This window comes from Hylobates moloch, unplaced genomic scaffold (assembly GCF_009828535.3).
Source record: "Hylobates moloch isolate HMO894 unplaced genomic scaffold, HMol_V3 SCAFFOLD_4, whole genome shotgun sequence".
In the NCBI taxonomy this organism is placed as follows: Eukaryota; Metazoa; Chordata; class Mammalia; order Primates; family Hylobatidae; genus Hylobates; species Hylobates moloch.
In genome coordinates, this window is record NW_026652279.1 from 113,789,810 (window position 1) to 113,807,281 (window position 17,472).

Genomic DNA, 17,472 nt, shown 5'->3' on the forward strand with positions numbered 1-17,472 from the left:
GAAGGTTTAGAATGACTTACAGATCTGGCCTTCTGGGCTCCAGCTGGTGGTCTCCATTCATTTTTATGCAATATAGCATTCCTTTTAATTGGCACAGATATCCTTGATCTTGGTGGGCACTTTCCCTGGAATCTCATTTTTTGTATTTTACACTCTTAATTAACCAAAATAAAACAGCTTCAATTTTTTTAAAATTGTAAACCGTTAATACTGATACTTGTAAGAGTATAAACATAAGCTACATTTCATAACACAGTAAGTTTACTTTTTAGCCAGAGATATTTTACACACAGTGAGAGTACTGATGAAAAATATGCAATTTCTTTAAATGAAAAAAAAAATTTTTTCAGAGTCCCTTTGCATATTTCTAGTAATACATAACATCACTTTTTTTCAGAAAAATAGAAATTAATATTAACATTTACAGAAACAATACGTATGGGGTAATAATAAAAGTTATTAAATTTGGTCATTAGAGCTTGGGTTATCAGGCCACTCCATTCATGCCACATTGTTTGGAATTTACGAGTAGATCTTCTCCCTTTTTTTTTGTTGAGACAGTCTCGCTCTGTCACCCAGGCTACAGTGCAGTGGCAGGGTCTGAGCTCACTGCAACCTTCACCTCCCGAGTTCATGCGATTCTTGTGCCTCAGCCACCCAAAGAGCTGGGATTACAGGCATGGGCCACCAGGTCCAGCTAATTTTTGTATTTTTAGTAAACACATGGTTTGGCCACGTTGGCCAGACTGGCATCAAACTCCTGGCCTCCAGTGATCTGCCCTCCTTGGCCTCCCAAAGTGCTGGGACTGAGATATGAGTAGATCTTCTAATGCTTGTCTTTATCTCCATCAAAATTTGTTCTTGGGCTGGGTAAGGTGGCTCGCACCTGTAATCCCAGCAATTTGGGAGGCCAAGGCAGGAGGATTTTGAGCTCAGGAGTTCGAGACCAGCCTGGGCAACACAGTGAGACCCCATCTCAATAAAAAAAAAATTTGTTCTTGTTCTCCTATCTTACCTAGATTAGAAATATGGACAATACACTGTCCCATACTCTATACTTGTCTATTTTCTAAACATTCTCAATCTAGACTGGTATACAACAATGTCAGTCAAATTAAATGGCAAAGAGGCTCATTCATTTTCTCTTTAACTTTCCTTGATTTTAGAATCTCTATCTCAATGGATAACATTTCCCAATCATGGATTCCTTTGAGAGGTTTTCTGCTCCTCCTGATATTGTAAGTCCAGGCATTCAGTTATAGCTAAATTCTGGTGCTTTGACTTTCAAAGCATCAAATGAATTAGTAATTTTCTCTTTCTTAATGCACCCCTCCCTCTGACACACAGCTTAGCTGATTCTTGACACCAGGACTAAAATAGTTTTCTCCGGCCAGGCGCGGTGGCTCACACCTGTAATCCCAGCACTTTCAGAGGCCGAGGCGGGCAGATCACGAGGTCAGGAGATCGAGACCATCCTGGCTAACACAGTGAAACCCCGTCTCTACTAAAAAAGTACAAAAAATTAGCAGGGAGTGGTGGTGGGCAGCTGTAGTCCCAGCTACTCGGGAGGCTGAGGCAGGAGAATGGCGTGAACCCGGGAGGTGGAGTTTGCAGTGAGTGGAGATCGCACCATTGCACTCCAGCCTGGGCAACAGAGCGAGACTCCATCTCGAAAAACAAAAAAAATAGTTTTCTCTATTTACTACTACCATAAAATATCTCCTGCCTTCTTTGGGAACCACAAAGTAACAGTTCTTACTGTTACAAATTAGGCCCCAAGATCCTAACTTCAGCTCCAATGGTCTTTTGCAACAGAATTCTTAATTGCCAGTCTATCCTCTTTCAGAAAAATAAGTTTCATCTCATCACCCATGTCTATCTGCAACCTTCTCCCACTCTGTCCCTTCACTACACAAAAGTTAAGTTTGGGCTCAACCTCTTCAAGCATCTCTATTAGCATGTCCTCTGCTTCATGGAGGTTTCCTGACTAATGAGAAGGAACCCTGCAAGTCATGCATGAGCTAGATATACAACTTTCAGGCACACTCACTAGTTGCCATTTGACAAGATGATTTTTCTCCTGATTATACTGCTTGTATTTTTTTTTTTTTTTTGAGACGGAGTCTCGCTCTGTCGCCCAGGCTGGAGTGCAGTGGCGCGCTCTTGGCTCACTGCAAGCTCGGCCTCCCGGGTTCACGCCATTCTCCTGCCTCAGCCTCCGTATTTTTTAAATGTCCACTTTCAATATGTTTGGTGAAATTTCCTTGCATTACTCTCTGTGTGAGACATGTGTAATAAATACTTTTGATTGCACGGCAAAATCACACTTACTCTGGACCACCTTCCCAGCATGTCGAGAAGCTGGCGCTCCTGCTCTGCATATAAGCATGTGATTGAATTCTTCCTGAATGACCTAAAACCGAACACACGTGTCAAGGACCTGCAACCCAAAATCTCTGCCAAAATCCAAACGGTCACCTCAAAACTCACCTCAGGAGTCAAATATTTGGGAATAAGATTCTCTAAAAAGGGCCTTTTCAAAATGGAATTTATGGATGGTCGGTCTCGAGGAGATACTTGAAAGAGCTGAGATATCAAGGAATGTAGCTCACGAGAAAACCTGGGAGATACTGGGGCAAAATGTGCTTGACAAATCTTCAGAACCAACTGCTGTAAGTTGTTACCCTCAAACTGAAAGGACAAGGAGCAATAATACTAAATCAGAGAAAAGTTACTAAAGTAACAAATAATAAAAGTGTTAAAGTAACAAATATACCAAGAAGCAAAACAATGTTTTTAAATTGTAGTTAGAAGCACTAGGGTCACCTGTAATTCCAGCAATTTGGGAGGCCAAGGCAGGAGGATCACTTGAGCCCAGGAGTTCAAGACCAGCCTGGGAAACATAGACCTCATCTCTCCAAATCATGGTTTTTAAACATTTGCTGGGCTTGGTGGCATGAGCCTGTGGTCCCAGCTACTTGGGAGGCTGAGGCAAGAGGATTGTCTAAGCCCAGGCGGTCAAAGCTGCAGTGAGCCGTGATCACGTCACTGCACTCCAGCCTGGGTGACAGAGTGAGACCCTGTCTCAATCAAAAAATAAAAAAGAAGCACTATGGTCCACCCTACATTGTTTTCATCAACTAGTCTTTCATAAGCAGATACTGCAGTTACTCAACAAGATCCCATGTTATTTAAAACAAGCTTTTATTTTGTTTTAATTTTGTCTTATTATCAAAATAATGTTTACTCATAATAAAAAACTGGAAGGTATAGGAAGTTACAAAGACAGGGGAAAATACGTATAATTTTACCACTCAGAGGTATAGCTCCTTCTGATCTTTTTTAAAAATGATGTTTATTTTACAAAGTTGAGGTCATACTGATATGAAACCTTATCTCTTGCTTTTTAAAATTAACATAAACATTGTTTAATTTCCTCTAAAATGCTTCATAGACCAGAAATCTTCTATTGTATGAAAACAATAGTTATTTATACATAATAATATTCAACACCATGGTGTAGCAATAAAGGTACACATTGGCCTGGCATGGTGGCTCACGCCTGTAATCCCAGAACTCTGGGAGGCCAAGGTGGGCAGATCACCCGAGGTCAGGAGTTCAAGACCAACCTGGCCAACATGGTGAAACCGACTCCACTAAAAGTACAAAAAATTCAGCTGGGTGTGGTGGTGGGCACCTGTAATCCCAGCTCTTCAGGAGGCTGAGGCAAGAGAATTGCTTGAACCCAGGAGTTGGAGGTTGCAGTGAGCTGAGATCGTGCCACCGCACTCCAGTCTGGGCAACAGAGCGAGACTCCATCTCAAAAAAAAAAAAAAAGGGGGGGTACACATTTTGGTCAGACACTGGCTGTGCAACCCTTGACAATAATTAATAACAGTAATGACAGCTGTGGAGAAAAGAGTTGATGTAGCAGGCTCTCCTCAGAAAGGCCTGCTTAGAATGTTGGCCTGTGGCTGGTGTCTAGCAACTAAGATTTCAGAAGAATTCCCACCATTCCCTGAATGTTAAGAGTGCCTCTCTTTGCCTCAGCTATTTATGTGAACAAAATAGTTTATGCTGAACACCTGCTTTCTTTCCAGGAGTCTGGAAGTTTGGCATATGCCAGGTAGAGGGTGCCTATGGGACCAGTCCCCAGTAAAAATCCTGGGCACTGGGTATATCCGATGAGCTTTCTTTTTTCTCTTTTTTTTTTTTTTTTTTTTTGAGACGGAATCTCGCTGTGTTGCCCAGGCTGGAGTGCAGTGGCGCAGTCTCGGCTCACTGCAAGCTCCGCCTCCCAGGTTCACGCCATTCTCCTGCCTCAGTGTCTCCGAGTAGCTGGGACTACAGGCGCCCGCCACCACGCCCGGCTTTTTGTGTTTTTAGTAGAGTCGGGGTTTCACCATGGTCTCGATCTCCTGACCTCGTGATCCACCCGCCTCGGCCTCCCAAAGTGCTGGGATTACAAGCGTGAGCCACCGCGCCCGGCCCCGATGAGCTTTCTTATAGATCGCATTTCACAGGTGACGTGGGTAACAATGCTGGAGGATTTGGCACATCCCATGTGACTTCTGGGAAAAGACTCCTAAAAGCTTGTGCCTGGTTTCCTGTGAACTTTGCCCATGTACATTTTCCTTTTGCTGAACATATCTATTCATACACTAATTAATTAATTAATTTATTTATTTATTTATTTTTTTTTTGAGATGGAGTCTCGCTGTCACCCAGGCTGGAGTGCAGTGGCGCGATCTCAGCTGACTGCAGCCTCTGCCTCCTGGGTTCTAGCAATTCTCATGCCTCAGCCTCCCAACTAGCTGGGACTGCAGGCACGCACCACCATGCCCGGCTAATTTTTGTATTTTTAGTAGAGATGGGGTGTCACCATCATGTTAGCCAGGTTGGTCTCCAACTCCTGACCTCAAGTGATCCACCCGCCTCTGCCTCCCAAAGTGCTGGGATTACAGGCATGAGCCACCACGCCAAGCCCACACAATTTATTTTTAATGGAAATATGCTACACATACTATTCTCCAACTTGGACTTTTTACTTTATAATATTGCTTGGACATCTTTCCATGTCATCTGTCATTATTTTAAGTAGCTTATCCATATAATTTTTAACAATCTAATAAAACCAAACATTAACCTTTTTCTCCCAGAAGTTAATTTCTTTTCTACAATTCCAATAATTCAAGATTAGTCTGACAATGAGCATACTTACAGGATGTTTGAGTGTGCAGAGCTCATATAAGACACAGCCAAGAGACCAAATATCCCTAAAGAAGATAAGAGTTTACATGCCAAGAAAATAGCCATAATTCTTAATAAAAGCTTTTATCCTTACAGTGCCTTAAATTTGTGTTACTTTACAATTTTATGTAAGTTGATCAGCTTTTACAAATGCTTTCAGATATGTCATCAATTCTTATTAGAAGATAAGAGGTCAAATGAAAACCATTTGTAGTTTGTCAGGTTTCTAGTCGAAGACAGGCACACAAACTTTGCTACAACCTGGTGGCTTAATATTTAGTTCAGCTTCCTGCTCAAAAACAATGTATGTGTGATGAAGTGTTGAACAATTTGGAGGAGGCAGACAGAACTCAAACATGAATTTGTTTTGACTCAAAAGGTAATATTTTGAAAGATATATCCTACTCAAGGCTTTTGACAGAACCAAAGTTATATTATGTCATAAACATAGTATCTGATTCTCAATAAACATTTAAAAATATACTTAAAATATATATCATGAGCTTTGCTCCTTACAGATTTAGTACTTCATAAATATTTATATGTGATTGGTTTGAGGAGTTATTTTATAGAACAAAAAGCACAATTAAATCTAAAAGATCAAAAAACGTCTAATGAGAAGTCAAGGAGTCAAAGCAAGAAGGAATCATTAAAGTAAGGAGTGAGGTAAATGGCTCCTCTAGCAGCAACGCTTTGTGCATGGGTGTGTGTGTATGTGTGTGTGTGTCAGAGAGAAGGAGAGAGAGATAGACTTATACTAAGGGTTTGAGTACAAAAGGCGGTAAGTACAATAGACGGTAAGATTGGTGGGAAACAAATTTGTGGGATTTTTTAAATAATTTTTTTTCATTAACAAGGTTTCGCCATGCTGCTCAGGCTGGTCTCAAACTATTGAGCTCAAGCAATACTCCCTCCTTGGCCTCCCAAAGTGCTGGGATTACAGGTGTGAGCCACCTGCACCTGATCCAGGAAACAAATATGAACTTTCTAGACCTTCTAGAAACTCACTGACCATTTCACACCACACAGACTTTTGTCTTTACTAGGGCTTCCACAGACCCAAACCTCTCTTCTGTTCCCAGAGCACCCTCTGTAGCCAGGGTAGAGAATTCATATGCTCCCAGGGCTCAGGCCAGTACTGCAGCCACCTGGGGGTTGGGTGGGGCCAGTTGCAGGCCTGAGACCACTCTGCATATTGAGGACTGTGGTGAACCAGTCCTCTAATGGAGCCAGCGGCTACCCACCTGATTATTGCTAAGATCTTCCACATTTTCAGAGGTACAAACTATGCATATTTTAAAGTCTTTCAATATTTAATTTTTTTTTGGATGTAGTGACAGGGTCTCACAATGTTGTCCAGGTTGGTCTTGAATATCTGGACTCAAGCGATCATCCCCCTCAGCCTCCCAAAGTGCTGGGATTATAGGCATAAGCCACCATATCCAGCAGTATTTAAATGTTTATTCAAATTCTCGAAAAGCAGTACAAGCAAACAAAACAATGCAGCTGACCCAAGGCTGTCTGTGGCATGCCCTGCTCTGAACAGCCTACTTTCCGTCCAACACACCCTACCTGAATTCCTGCACAACTAACTTGAGGCCAAACTCCTTGGTGCCAGGGGATGTCTCAAAAAAAAAAAATCCCTGTTATCTTATTATGCAGAGAAAATCTTACTATTCTTTTTGTAAATCTCCATCATCTGAGCTTTGCCTTCCATTTATCTCCTTCAAAGTCCAATAGCCAAGTATCTCTTGGGCATTTTTTCCTAAACAAAAGGACAATTAACTTCCAAAGGGAACTTAGTCTTCCTTATCGCCAACTTGTTCAATGGCAGCCAGCTTTGAAAAATGAAATTTTTTTCCTTCTCCTTATAGGAAACAAAAGCTCCTCTTCACCTTTTCTTGCAGTATACATTAACATTACTGCTGAGGGCCAGGTGCAGTGGCTCATACCTGGAATCCCAGCACTTTGAGAGGCCGAGGCGGGAAGATCACCTGAGGTCAAGAATTCAAGACCAGCCTGGCCAACATGGTGAAACCCCGTCTCTACTAAAAATACAAAATATTAGCTGGGCATGGTGGTGCATGCCTGCAGTCCCAGGTACTTGGGAGACCGAGGCACAAGAATTGCTTGAACCCAGGAGGCAGAGATTGCAGTGAGCTGAGATCATGCCACTGCACTCCAGCCTGGATGACAGAGCCAGACTCCATCTCAAAAAAAAAAAAAAAATTATTGCTGAGAACCAGACTCTGATATCACATACATAAAAACTAACTGGGTTTTAAAGCTAGAAGACACCTTGAAGATTACCTAGTCAATACTCTCATTATTATGAGTTAGGGAACTGAGGCCCACAGAGGTCAACTGACTTGGTCAAGTTGGCAACTGAGCCAAGACTAGGATTCCTAGCTCCTAATCCAGTGAGCGGTCACCAGACCACATTGTCTTCTACTTCATCCTCTTCAATCTTTTCTTGCAATAGACTAAACAGTGCTTCAAAGGTATAAACATATAATACAAAAATGGACATCAGAGTGACTGCAATTTTCGATGTTATTTTTTATACCACTTGTATCTTTAAATGAAGAGAAATGGCTTTCTTCTAAACAAGTTCGAAACCTTCAGGTAACACTGCTCAGAGATAGTCACTGGGATCCCCATTTTGTGGCAGGCCAGGTCTTACCAACGCAGGCCTCCATCACAACTGTTTCTGTACTGACTGAGTGGTGAAGTTAAATATTAAAAGCTAAAAAAGCTAGTGCCCAGCCAGGCACAGTGGCTCACACTTGTAATCTCAACACTTTGGGAGGCTGAGGCAGGCAGATCATGAGGTCAGGAGTTTGAGACCAGCCTGGACAACATGGTGAAACCCCATCTCTACTAAAAATACAAAACTTTAGCTGGGCATGGTGGCAGGCACCTGTAATCCCAGTTACTCAGCAGGCTGAGGCAGGAGAATCGCTTGAACCTGGGTGGCAGAGGTTGCAGTGAGCTGAGATCGTACCATTGCACTCTAGCCTGGGTGACAAGAGCAAGACTCTGTCTCAAAAAAAAAAAAAAAAGCCAGTGCCCTTATACAAACGCTGTAATGTAACAAAAGCCCATCAAGAGTTTTGCCTAGGTCTCTCCTGGGCCTTAAACCATGACAAAATAATGAAGGAATTCTTAACAGGAGCCATTTAAGATTAAACAAGTTTTATTGGTAGTCTGAAGAAACTCCTCAGGCCTCCACAAACAAGTTTATTGGAGGTCTGAAGGAACTCCCTAAACCTCCATGATTTAGCAGGAGACAAAATAAAGGTAATCACCCCAGGACCTAGACCCATTTAGATTAAGTAAGCTTACTGAGGCTCCAGAAGAAAGTCTTTAGGACTCAGACCTTAGTTATAGATTAAAAGGAGTTAATCACTATGTCTTTAAATGAATGCACACTTACACATAGACATATAGCTTAAAAGGTGTATAAGCTCTGAAAAACTTTGTAATTTTGAATTGGTCTGGTGATAATTTCCAGGCCTTCTCCCTGTACTGGTTACAGAAATAAAAACTCTCTTCCTCCCCAGTTCATCTGCATCTCGTATTGGACCGCGAGAAATAGCAGCCCAACCCTCAGTTTGGTCCGAAACAATTTCACACATGAAGAAAATGAAATTACAAAAGTACCATAAGAAAGAGAGAAGAGATTTGAATTTTAGTTTCTGGAATCTTCATTCAGTGTCATCCATCAGATTTTACTGACACTTTCAAACTAAGAGTCAGCAACTTACGTTTTATTGTTGTAGGGTTTATTCTGACAGATCTCTGGGGACAGGTAGTAAGGTGTTCCAATACAAGTTCGAGCAAGTTCCACGGAACTAGTAAATAATATTAAATAATACATCAGCATGATTTTTTATTGGAGTAAGAAAAGTCTTAAGACATGGACATGCAAGAAAAAATGTGAAAATGGATAACACAAGATTTGATGCATACATGTGTTAGAAGAAAGCAAAATACTGTATGTTGATAAAGTAACTAAATCAGCTGATTTTTAAGCTTACAATTCACCTCCCAAAAATTTACACATTAAAATATATTTTTTATGGCTTAAAGACTCCACAAAGAGATGAAATTATCATGTTATAAAAATCTCTCAGATGTAGAGATTATCAAATTGCAACCTCATGATTTAAAACTTGGAAAATACAAAAATGAATAAGGGAGAAAAAAGTTACCCAGAATCTTAGCACCCAAAACAACTATTGTTAAAATTCTGATATATTTCCTTCCTGTCTTTTTTCCACACATATTTTTCACATAACTGTGATCACAATGTATTTAAAATTCAGAATTCCATTTTCTTTACTTAGTATAACAAAGTTATCAAGAAGTCTTCAAACCATAAATGTTTATGATATATTCAGGTATATGGCCATGGCCATGCCAAGCTTTATTAAATTTAACCATTTCCCAATTATTTAGGCATTTACGTTATTCCAAATTTCAAATTATTCCCTTGGAAGAAATTCCCAGAAATAGAATATTTAAAAATCTCTTGATATATATTGCCACCAAATTGTCTTCCAAACAGGTGCACCAATTTATTCTGCTAGAAAGTGTGTAAACCAAAAATAAAATTCTAAGCCCCCCAACCAACTCATAAACCCTCCCTTTGGCCAAGGACATTCCAAAGTTAACCTGAAAAACTAGTTTGGGCCATGATGGGAAGCAGGGTCAGACGTGCCTCATTATCTCCTCCTCCCCTTTGGAATTCAGGCACAGTTGACCAGCATTAACATTAAAACAGACCTTAAGACTGACAAAGCAGACTCCTTGTAGCAATAAGATACCAAAGTCCAGCCTGACTCTAGTATAACATCACATGACAGATAGCAGGCCTGAAAGAAATCAAAATATTTTACCCCAAATCATGTTTCTTTGTCCATATCTTGACACAGTCCTGCAAAGGTATCTCTTGTGGGGAAAATCTACATTCTGAAGAAAATTCCCTTCTTTTTCCAAGGCTTTTTCCTGATCCAGGAAAAAATTAACTAAGAATCTGGCACCTTTTTAAATCTGATAAGAGGAAACATTTACAATCTATTCTCTCTGAGGCCTGCTACTTGGAGATTTCATCTGCATAATAAAAACCTTCATTTCCACAACCCCTTATCTTAACCCAGACACTCCCTTCCACTAATTCCAGGTCTTTAGATAGACTCTTTCAATCAATTGCCAATCAGAAAAGTTTTTAATCCACCTATGACCTGGAAGCTCCCTCCCATTCTTCCCAGCTTTGAGTTGTCCTGCTTTTCTGGACCAAACCCATGTACATCTTATTGATGTCTTGCATCTCCCTAAATGTACAAAACCAAGCTGTAGACCGGCCACCTTGGGTACATGTTCTCAGGATCTCCCAAGGGCTATGTCACAGGCATGGACCTTTGGTCACTCATATTTGGCTCAGAATAAATCTCTTCAAATATTTTACAGAGTTTGACTTTTTTCATTAAGAAGTGTAAACCTGCCTATTTCACTAAATTCTCTCTAGCTTTATGTGTATTACAGTCACATCCATATTTGATAAACTGGAATCACACTACAGAATATTAGCAACATCATTCTATTACACCATGATTTATCTTGAGAATTTTAATCTCAAAGTACCATCTGATGTAATGCATTTACATAAAGCTACCTAAAGTTATTTAGGCAACCAAGATTTTAATATCTTCTTAATCCATGATACCTAAAAATACATATTTGGGCTATTTTGACTAGAAAGAAAAATTATTTTCAAAGTACTTACTTATTCAGGACTCTTGCTATACCAAAGTCCCCAAGCTTTGCCACCATTCCATTCTTGCTAAGAAAAATGTTCTATAAATGGAGAAAATGTCATGTTGTTTGAGGTACTTCAACAAAAGATGAGTTCTGTCTTAGTCTTCTCTCTGAGCTGTTACCTGAGCTTTTATGTCCCTGTGTAATATCTTCCTGTCATGAATATGTTTTAGTCCTAGAGAAATCTGTACAAACCAACCAAGGATCTATAGAGAGAACACAAAACAAAGCCACTGAATAGCCTGGTAGTCACTGAAATGTCTTCATGGTAACATGCAAAAAGAAAGAAAAGAAATTATACACACACACACACACACACACATAGTGTATGCGTATTTATAGTGTATGTGTAATAAGTACACTTTATCATATTATTATTTTCATTTTACAACTAAAAAAATGGAGGCACAGAAAAGTAATCCAAATATCACTGGTATCAAGGGAAATTCCACATGCAGAAAAAGATAAGTAGAAGCAAGGGAAAGAGGCCTGCCGTTCATGATTTTCTTTTGTTCCTACTTAACCTTGGGGTGCTAACTGCATTGTAAATAGTACACAAGCAGCCCTGTTTCCTGATAACCTGGGAGCCATTGGTTCTTCCTTTACAGTGGAAGGAGGGTGACAAGGGTGGGGAGAGAAGGAGGAAGAAATGGGGGATCTGTGAGGTTGTTAGGAATTGTAATAAAATATCGATATATCTAATATAAAACCAACAAATACTTTACCTTTGAAGTTTAATTTTATTTCTAAGTCATGATTTGATTTTATCTTTGTTGACCATAAGCCTCTTTATGAAAATGTGTTCTATGCCTACAGAGATTTATTTAAACTATTCTAAAATTTCACTGGTTCTTTGTCTGCCAAATTATACAGAAAGAGGAAAATAATAGGAATAAAGCTATATTCCAGACATTAATATTCAGTTGTAATTTTAGTTCATTCCCAACAAAAAGAAATGTAACTCAAAATTTTGTCATGAGAAGCATTTTTATAAAATGTGTCAAAATAATACCTAGATAAGAAAAAAGAGTTTCTATCAATATGGAATTTAATATATAATAAAAATGAGCATACAAAGAATGCTTGATTAATCTTACAGAAGTTAGAGATATGATTCTTTAATCCTTCATATATTCAAAATATTCAACTTTAAGAGGAAATTCTATGGGCATGATGCTCTTACATGCTAAAATAGAACAAAGAAACAAATGGCCAAAGGAAAGATGGTGGGCCTTTCCTGTGTGCTTCTTGAGGCAATGGCCTTACCATCAATCATATAGGAGCTAATTCAGATTCCTCTCCACACACACAAACCTGTCTCCTTCATGAGTACCACTCCCAAGAGGGTTCCAAGGAGGCTTGGAGTATAGAAGAGAAATACATTTGTGCAAAGAGAAAGTGGGAGAGGCCATTATTCTTCATCTTTTATCTCCCAGTCTTAATAAACAATGAAACTAAATAGGCATTGCCAAGATAAGCTTCTATCCTCCCTAGCAAAGTGGGATATCTAGTTTAAAACAGAGCACCCAATGGTAAAAGAGAAAACAGTGAAGCTATAAATATGTCATATGTTAAATGGCTAAGGAACACTCACATTCAGATTTTTTTTTAACCATGAAGACTTATCTCAGAGGCATCCTACATGAGATTGTCCAAACAGACTATCTTTTCTCAAGAAAATTTCACTCTCTAAAAAACAATTCAGTTTAAGTTCAATTGCAAACTTGTTCTGGACTAAATCTACCAAGAATATTGATCCACTATTTTATGGTTTGAATTTCTCTACCAAAACACATGCTTTATATCAACATAGTCTACTACTTATGACATTATAAATTTAATTCTCCCCCCACCACACATACATAAAATTAAAAAACAAATTAGAAGTTTTTACCTGATCTTCACTAAATAACACACCCCGTTGTCTATTGATCCTTTTCATGAGATCCCCTCCATCACAATATTCCATTACAATAAACAGCCTGCCATTCTCTGTAAGAAAAGGAATCATTTGGTGCTGGAAGGATTTCAATATTTATCAGTCATGTTCTGGCTGTGGAATCAAGATGGACTAGGTTCTAATTCCACTATACCATTTATATTTCTTAGCTCTGTGACTCTGGGCAAGTCACTTTAACTTCTCTGTGCCTCATTACCTCATCTGTAAAATGGAAATATTATAGAAATTTCTTCTTTGGATTGTTGGAAAGATTAAATGAGTTAATCCATGTCAGGTACTTAGAATAATGCCTGTACATAATGAGAGTTTAAGAAATGTTGGCTATTTTTATTAATACATTCCTTTGAGAGATTAGAAATCTGCTGTAAAAATAGCAGCTGTGACTCTTTCATAACACCCCAGGAAGAATTAATAGCCCCTTCTTGAATTTGGGCATAAAGCCATATTTATATGGTACTTATTTATCTACGTTGTTGAATACAATAGAAACTCTTATAACTGACCTCTGCGTAAACCACTCACTAGATTACAGGACACTCTCCATTGCTATTGCCCCATCAAGGTTACTACTAAATACTACTAGGCTCTCTAGTATGTCCAAGTACCTCCGCTCTTACCAATTGAACTGAATCTTACCAAGATCATTGTGTTTTTTCCCAAATATGTTTACGCCATTTATTCTTGTCTTTATAACAGAAACTGATGAAATATGAATAGAAAATGAAAGGTGATTATTTTCCAAAAGCCATGCTGAATATTTTGGAGGACTCAGTACAAGTGAGTAGTTTTTTAAAAAAATATCTATTGACCTAAATGTTGATGGGATGAATGAAATATAACTGGAAAACTCCTAAAAGGATTATGTACAGACTATCCACAAATTCTTGTTCCACATTAAAGAAAAGAAACTAGAAATTCTAAATAAGACACATAGCTTACGTAAGAAAGAAAATTCAGAACTATAGTCAGTGGACTCATAATCTACCAACTATAATTCTGAATTTTCTTGAACTGTAGTGACTTATTCTTGTCTTTATTACATAAACTGATGAAATATGATAGAAAATGAAAGATGTGGGCCGGGCGCGGTGGCTCATGCTTGTAATCCCAGCATTTTGGAAGGCCAAGGCGGGCGGATCACGAGGTCAGGAGATCAAGACCACGGTGAAACCCCGTCTCTACCAAAAATAGAAAAAATTAGCCAGGCGTGGTGGCGGGCGCCTGTAGTCCCAGCTACTCAGAGAGGCTGAGGCAGGAGAATGGCGTGAACCCGAGAGGCGGAGCTTGCAGTGAGCTGAGATCGCACCACTGCACTCCAGCCTGGGCGACAGAGCAAGACTCCGTCTCAGAAAAAAAGAAAGATGTGATTATTCCTCCAAAAGCTATCCTGAATATTTTGGAGGACTCAGGAAAAGTGAGTTTAAAAATAAATAAATAAATAACCATTGCCTAAACGTTGAATGAAATGAATGAAATACAACTAGAAAACTTCTAAAAGGATTGTGCACAGATTATCCACAAACACTTGCTCCATATTAAAGAAAAGAAACTATCCTTTGACAAATGCTTGTAATTTCGTAAATTTTTTTTTCTTTTTTTTTTTTTCCTGGCCATTTCCACTCAAAGGATGATTATGTCTTCTTATGTTAAAATATGTTTGTATAATTGCTAGGATCTAAATGTCTTTGTCTTCCCCAAATGTATATGTTGAAATTTTAACCCCCACAGTGATGGTATTAGGAGGTACAGGGCTTTTGGAAGGTGACTAGGTCATGAGGGTGGAGCCCACATTAATGGATTGCTGTCCACGAGAGAACCCTCTCCCCTTCCACCATGTGAAGTCACAATGAGGCGGACCATCTCTGAATCAGAAAGTGAACCCTCACCAGACACTGAATCTGCCTGCACCTTGATCTTGCACTTCCCAGCCTCTAGAACTGTGAGAAATAAATTTCTGCTGTTTATAAGCCACCCAGTTTATGGTATTTTGTTATAGCTGCTGGAATAGACTAAAACAGATGATTTTCTGCTTTAACCAGCTTTCTTCATTAGCCGACCAACTACCAGCTGGGATCTTGTTAGAAAAGAAGGATTTCTACTCACTTGTCTGTCTACACTTCATTCTTTTGTACCTAAAACAGTAGTTAGCACATCAAAGGGGCTTAAATGTTGAGTGGATCATGAAAAACAAACAAACAAAAAAACCCCGAAGGAACACAAAACATATGCGCCAAAATCAGTCTTATAAGCAATTGTTGATAACATTTTCCCCTGTAGTACCCACTAAATGCCAAAATCTCTTGCCAGATATCTATCTTTTGCTATCCTACTCTTTAAAGTACCCTAACCAACTTTACTGTGGATATCAGTAACCTGGCAGTGTCTACCCTTGGTTGCTTCTAATTCACAAACCATGCATCTTCTTTCACATATTTCAATTTTTCCTCCTCTCTTCTTTAAGAGACAGATCCATTCATTTATTAACAAACTTCTATTGAGGACATGCAAAAGCAAGGAATGCTGTGTAGGAATAAAAAGCAAAGAAGCCATCCATTCTACTGTTAAGGAGGCAAAGTCTAGTTGGGGAGTCCCTCAGCATTGGGTGAGAAGTGCTGTGAAGAAGTCTGTAGGCTGGAGGGTGAGGAGAAAGTGCATGCAAGTAAGACTGGAGATCTAGGAAGGGTTCTGAGAAGATGCTTCCCAATATGCCTTAATATCTAGAGATCGGTTATTTTCAGGAATGTGTTACTTTTAGGAGAATTGATGTTTCTTATCATTGAAGCTCAGTCATTAAAAGGTCTGCCACAGCAATGAAGGGATGGCAATTTCAAAACCATGGAAGAATCAGAATAATGAAACAGAGGAGAAAGGATTTCATCTCACTTCCTTTTCACCAGCCTCCAACTCACTCAACCTTACACTGGCTTTTGGTGAAAGAAACTGACTGACTCAAAATTCTTCATGACAGAGATATCTTTTTTTTTTTTTGAGACGCAATCTCGCTCTGTCGCCCAGGCTGGAGTGCAGTGGCGCAATCTCGGCTCACTGCAAGCTCCGCCTCCTGGGTTCACGCCATTCTCCTGCCTCAGCCTCCCGAGTGAGTAGCTGGGACTACAGGCACCCGCCACCACGCCCGGCTAATTTTTTGTATTTTTAGTAGAGACAGGGTTTCACCGTGGTCTCCATCTCCTGACCTCGTGATCTGCCCGCCTTGGCCTCCCAAAGTGCTGGGATTACAAGCGTGAGCCACCGCGCCCGGCCGACAGAGATATCTTAAAGAAACTACTGGCCAGGTGCAGTGGCTCATGCCTGTAATCCCAGCACTTTGGGAGGCCGAGGTGGGTGGATCACCTGAGGTCAGGAATTTGAGACCAGCCTGGCCAACATAGTGAAACCCTGTCTCTACTAAAAATACAAAAGTTAGCCAGGCATGGTGGCGGGCGCCTGTAATCCCAGCTACTCAGGAGGCTGAGGCAGGAGAATTGCTTGAACCCGGGAGGTGGAGGTGCAGTGAGCCAAGATTGCGCCACTGCACTCCAGCCTGGGTGACAGAGTAAGACTCCATCTCAAAAAAAAAAAAAAAAAGAAAAGAAAAGAAACTACTTAATGTCAATTAGCATTATCTGACTGTAAAATAAGGATTTTAGGATTTTTCCCCATTAGCCACTGTTAATTTTCTATTTATTGGAAGTGTCGGGAAAAATCATTTATGCTCTCAAATTTTCCATCTGCTGTAAAGCTCATGGATCACTGATACTTCAAAACAATCGAAGGGCACTAAATAACCTTTTTATTTGTCAAGTTCCAACATTTATTAAACAATTATTATAATTCATTCTAAAATGCACTTTTAAAAAATCAAGGGCCTGGCGCAGTGGCTCTCGCCTGTAATCCCAGCACTTTGGGAGGCCAAGGCTAAGGCAGGTGGATTGCTTGAACTTAGGTGTTTGAGACCAGCCTGGGCAACATGGCGAAACCCTGGCTCTATAAAGAAAAAATATACAAAAGTTAGCCAGGTGTGGGGGTACATGCCTGTAGTCCCAGTATTCAGGAGACTGAGGTGGGAGGATCCCTCAAGTCCAGAAGGTTAAGGCTGCAGTGAGCTGTAATCACACCGCTGCACTCCAGCCTGGGCAACAGAGTAAGACTCTGTCTCAAAAAAAAAATCAAGATTGTTTCTTACAGACATTGGCATCTTCCAATCAGTTGCTGTAGACCTGGCAGGCTTAATGTTTTCACTGCCTAAATAATTTTTAGCATACCTTAACCAACTTTGTTTGCTTATATTTTCTATGTGTGCATAAGAGTAATATAAAATAAAACTCTGTGTTTAAATAAATGTAAAAGAGCTCTTTCTGGCCAGGCACAGTACTCACAGCACTTTTGGAGGCCATAGCGAGAGGATCACTTGAGGCCAGGAGTTCAAGGCTGCAGTGAGCCAT

At 39.9% G+C, this 17,472-nt stretch overlaps 1 protein-coding gene across 1 annotated transcript in view; it reads right to left on the reverse strand.

Moving 5' to 3' along the window:
* NEK5 (NIMA related kinase 5) overlaps nt 1-17,472 on the reverse strand; it is an 89,795-nt gene that overhangs the window by 60,236 nt on the left and 12,087 nt on the right. Inside the window, 8 exon segments of the mRNA XM_032150944.2 lie at nt 21-154; nt 2,332-2,413; nt 2,491-2,691; nt 5,222-5,276; nt 9,018-9,104; nt 11,039-11,109; nt 11,193-11,276; nt 12,965-13,062. Of these exon segments, the coding sequence (XP_032006835.2) occupies nt 21-154; nt 2,332-2,413; nt 2,491-2,691; nt 5,222-5,276; nt 9,018-9,104; nt 11,039-11,109; nt 11,193-11,276; nt 12,965-13,062 (812 nt within the window).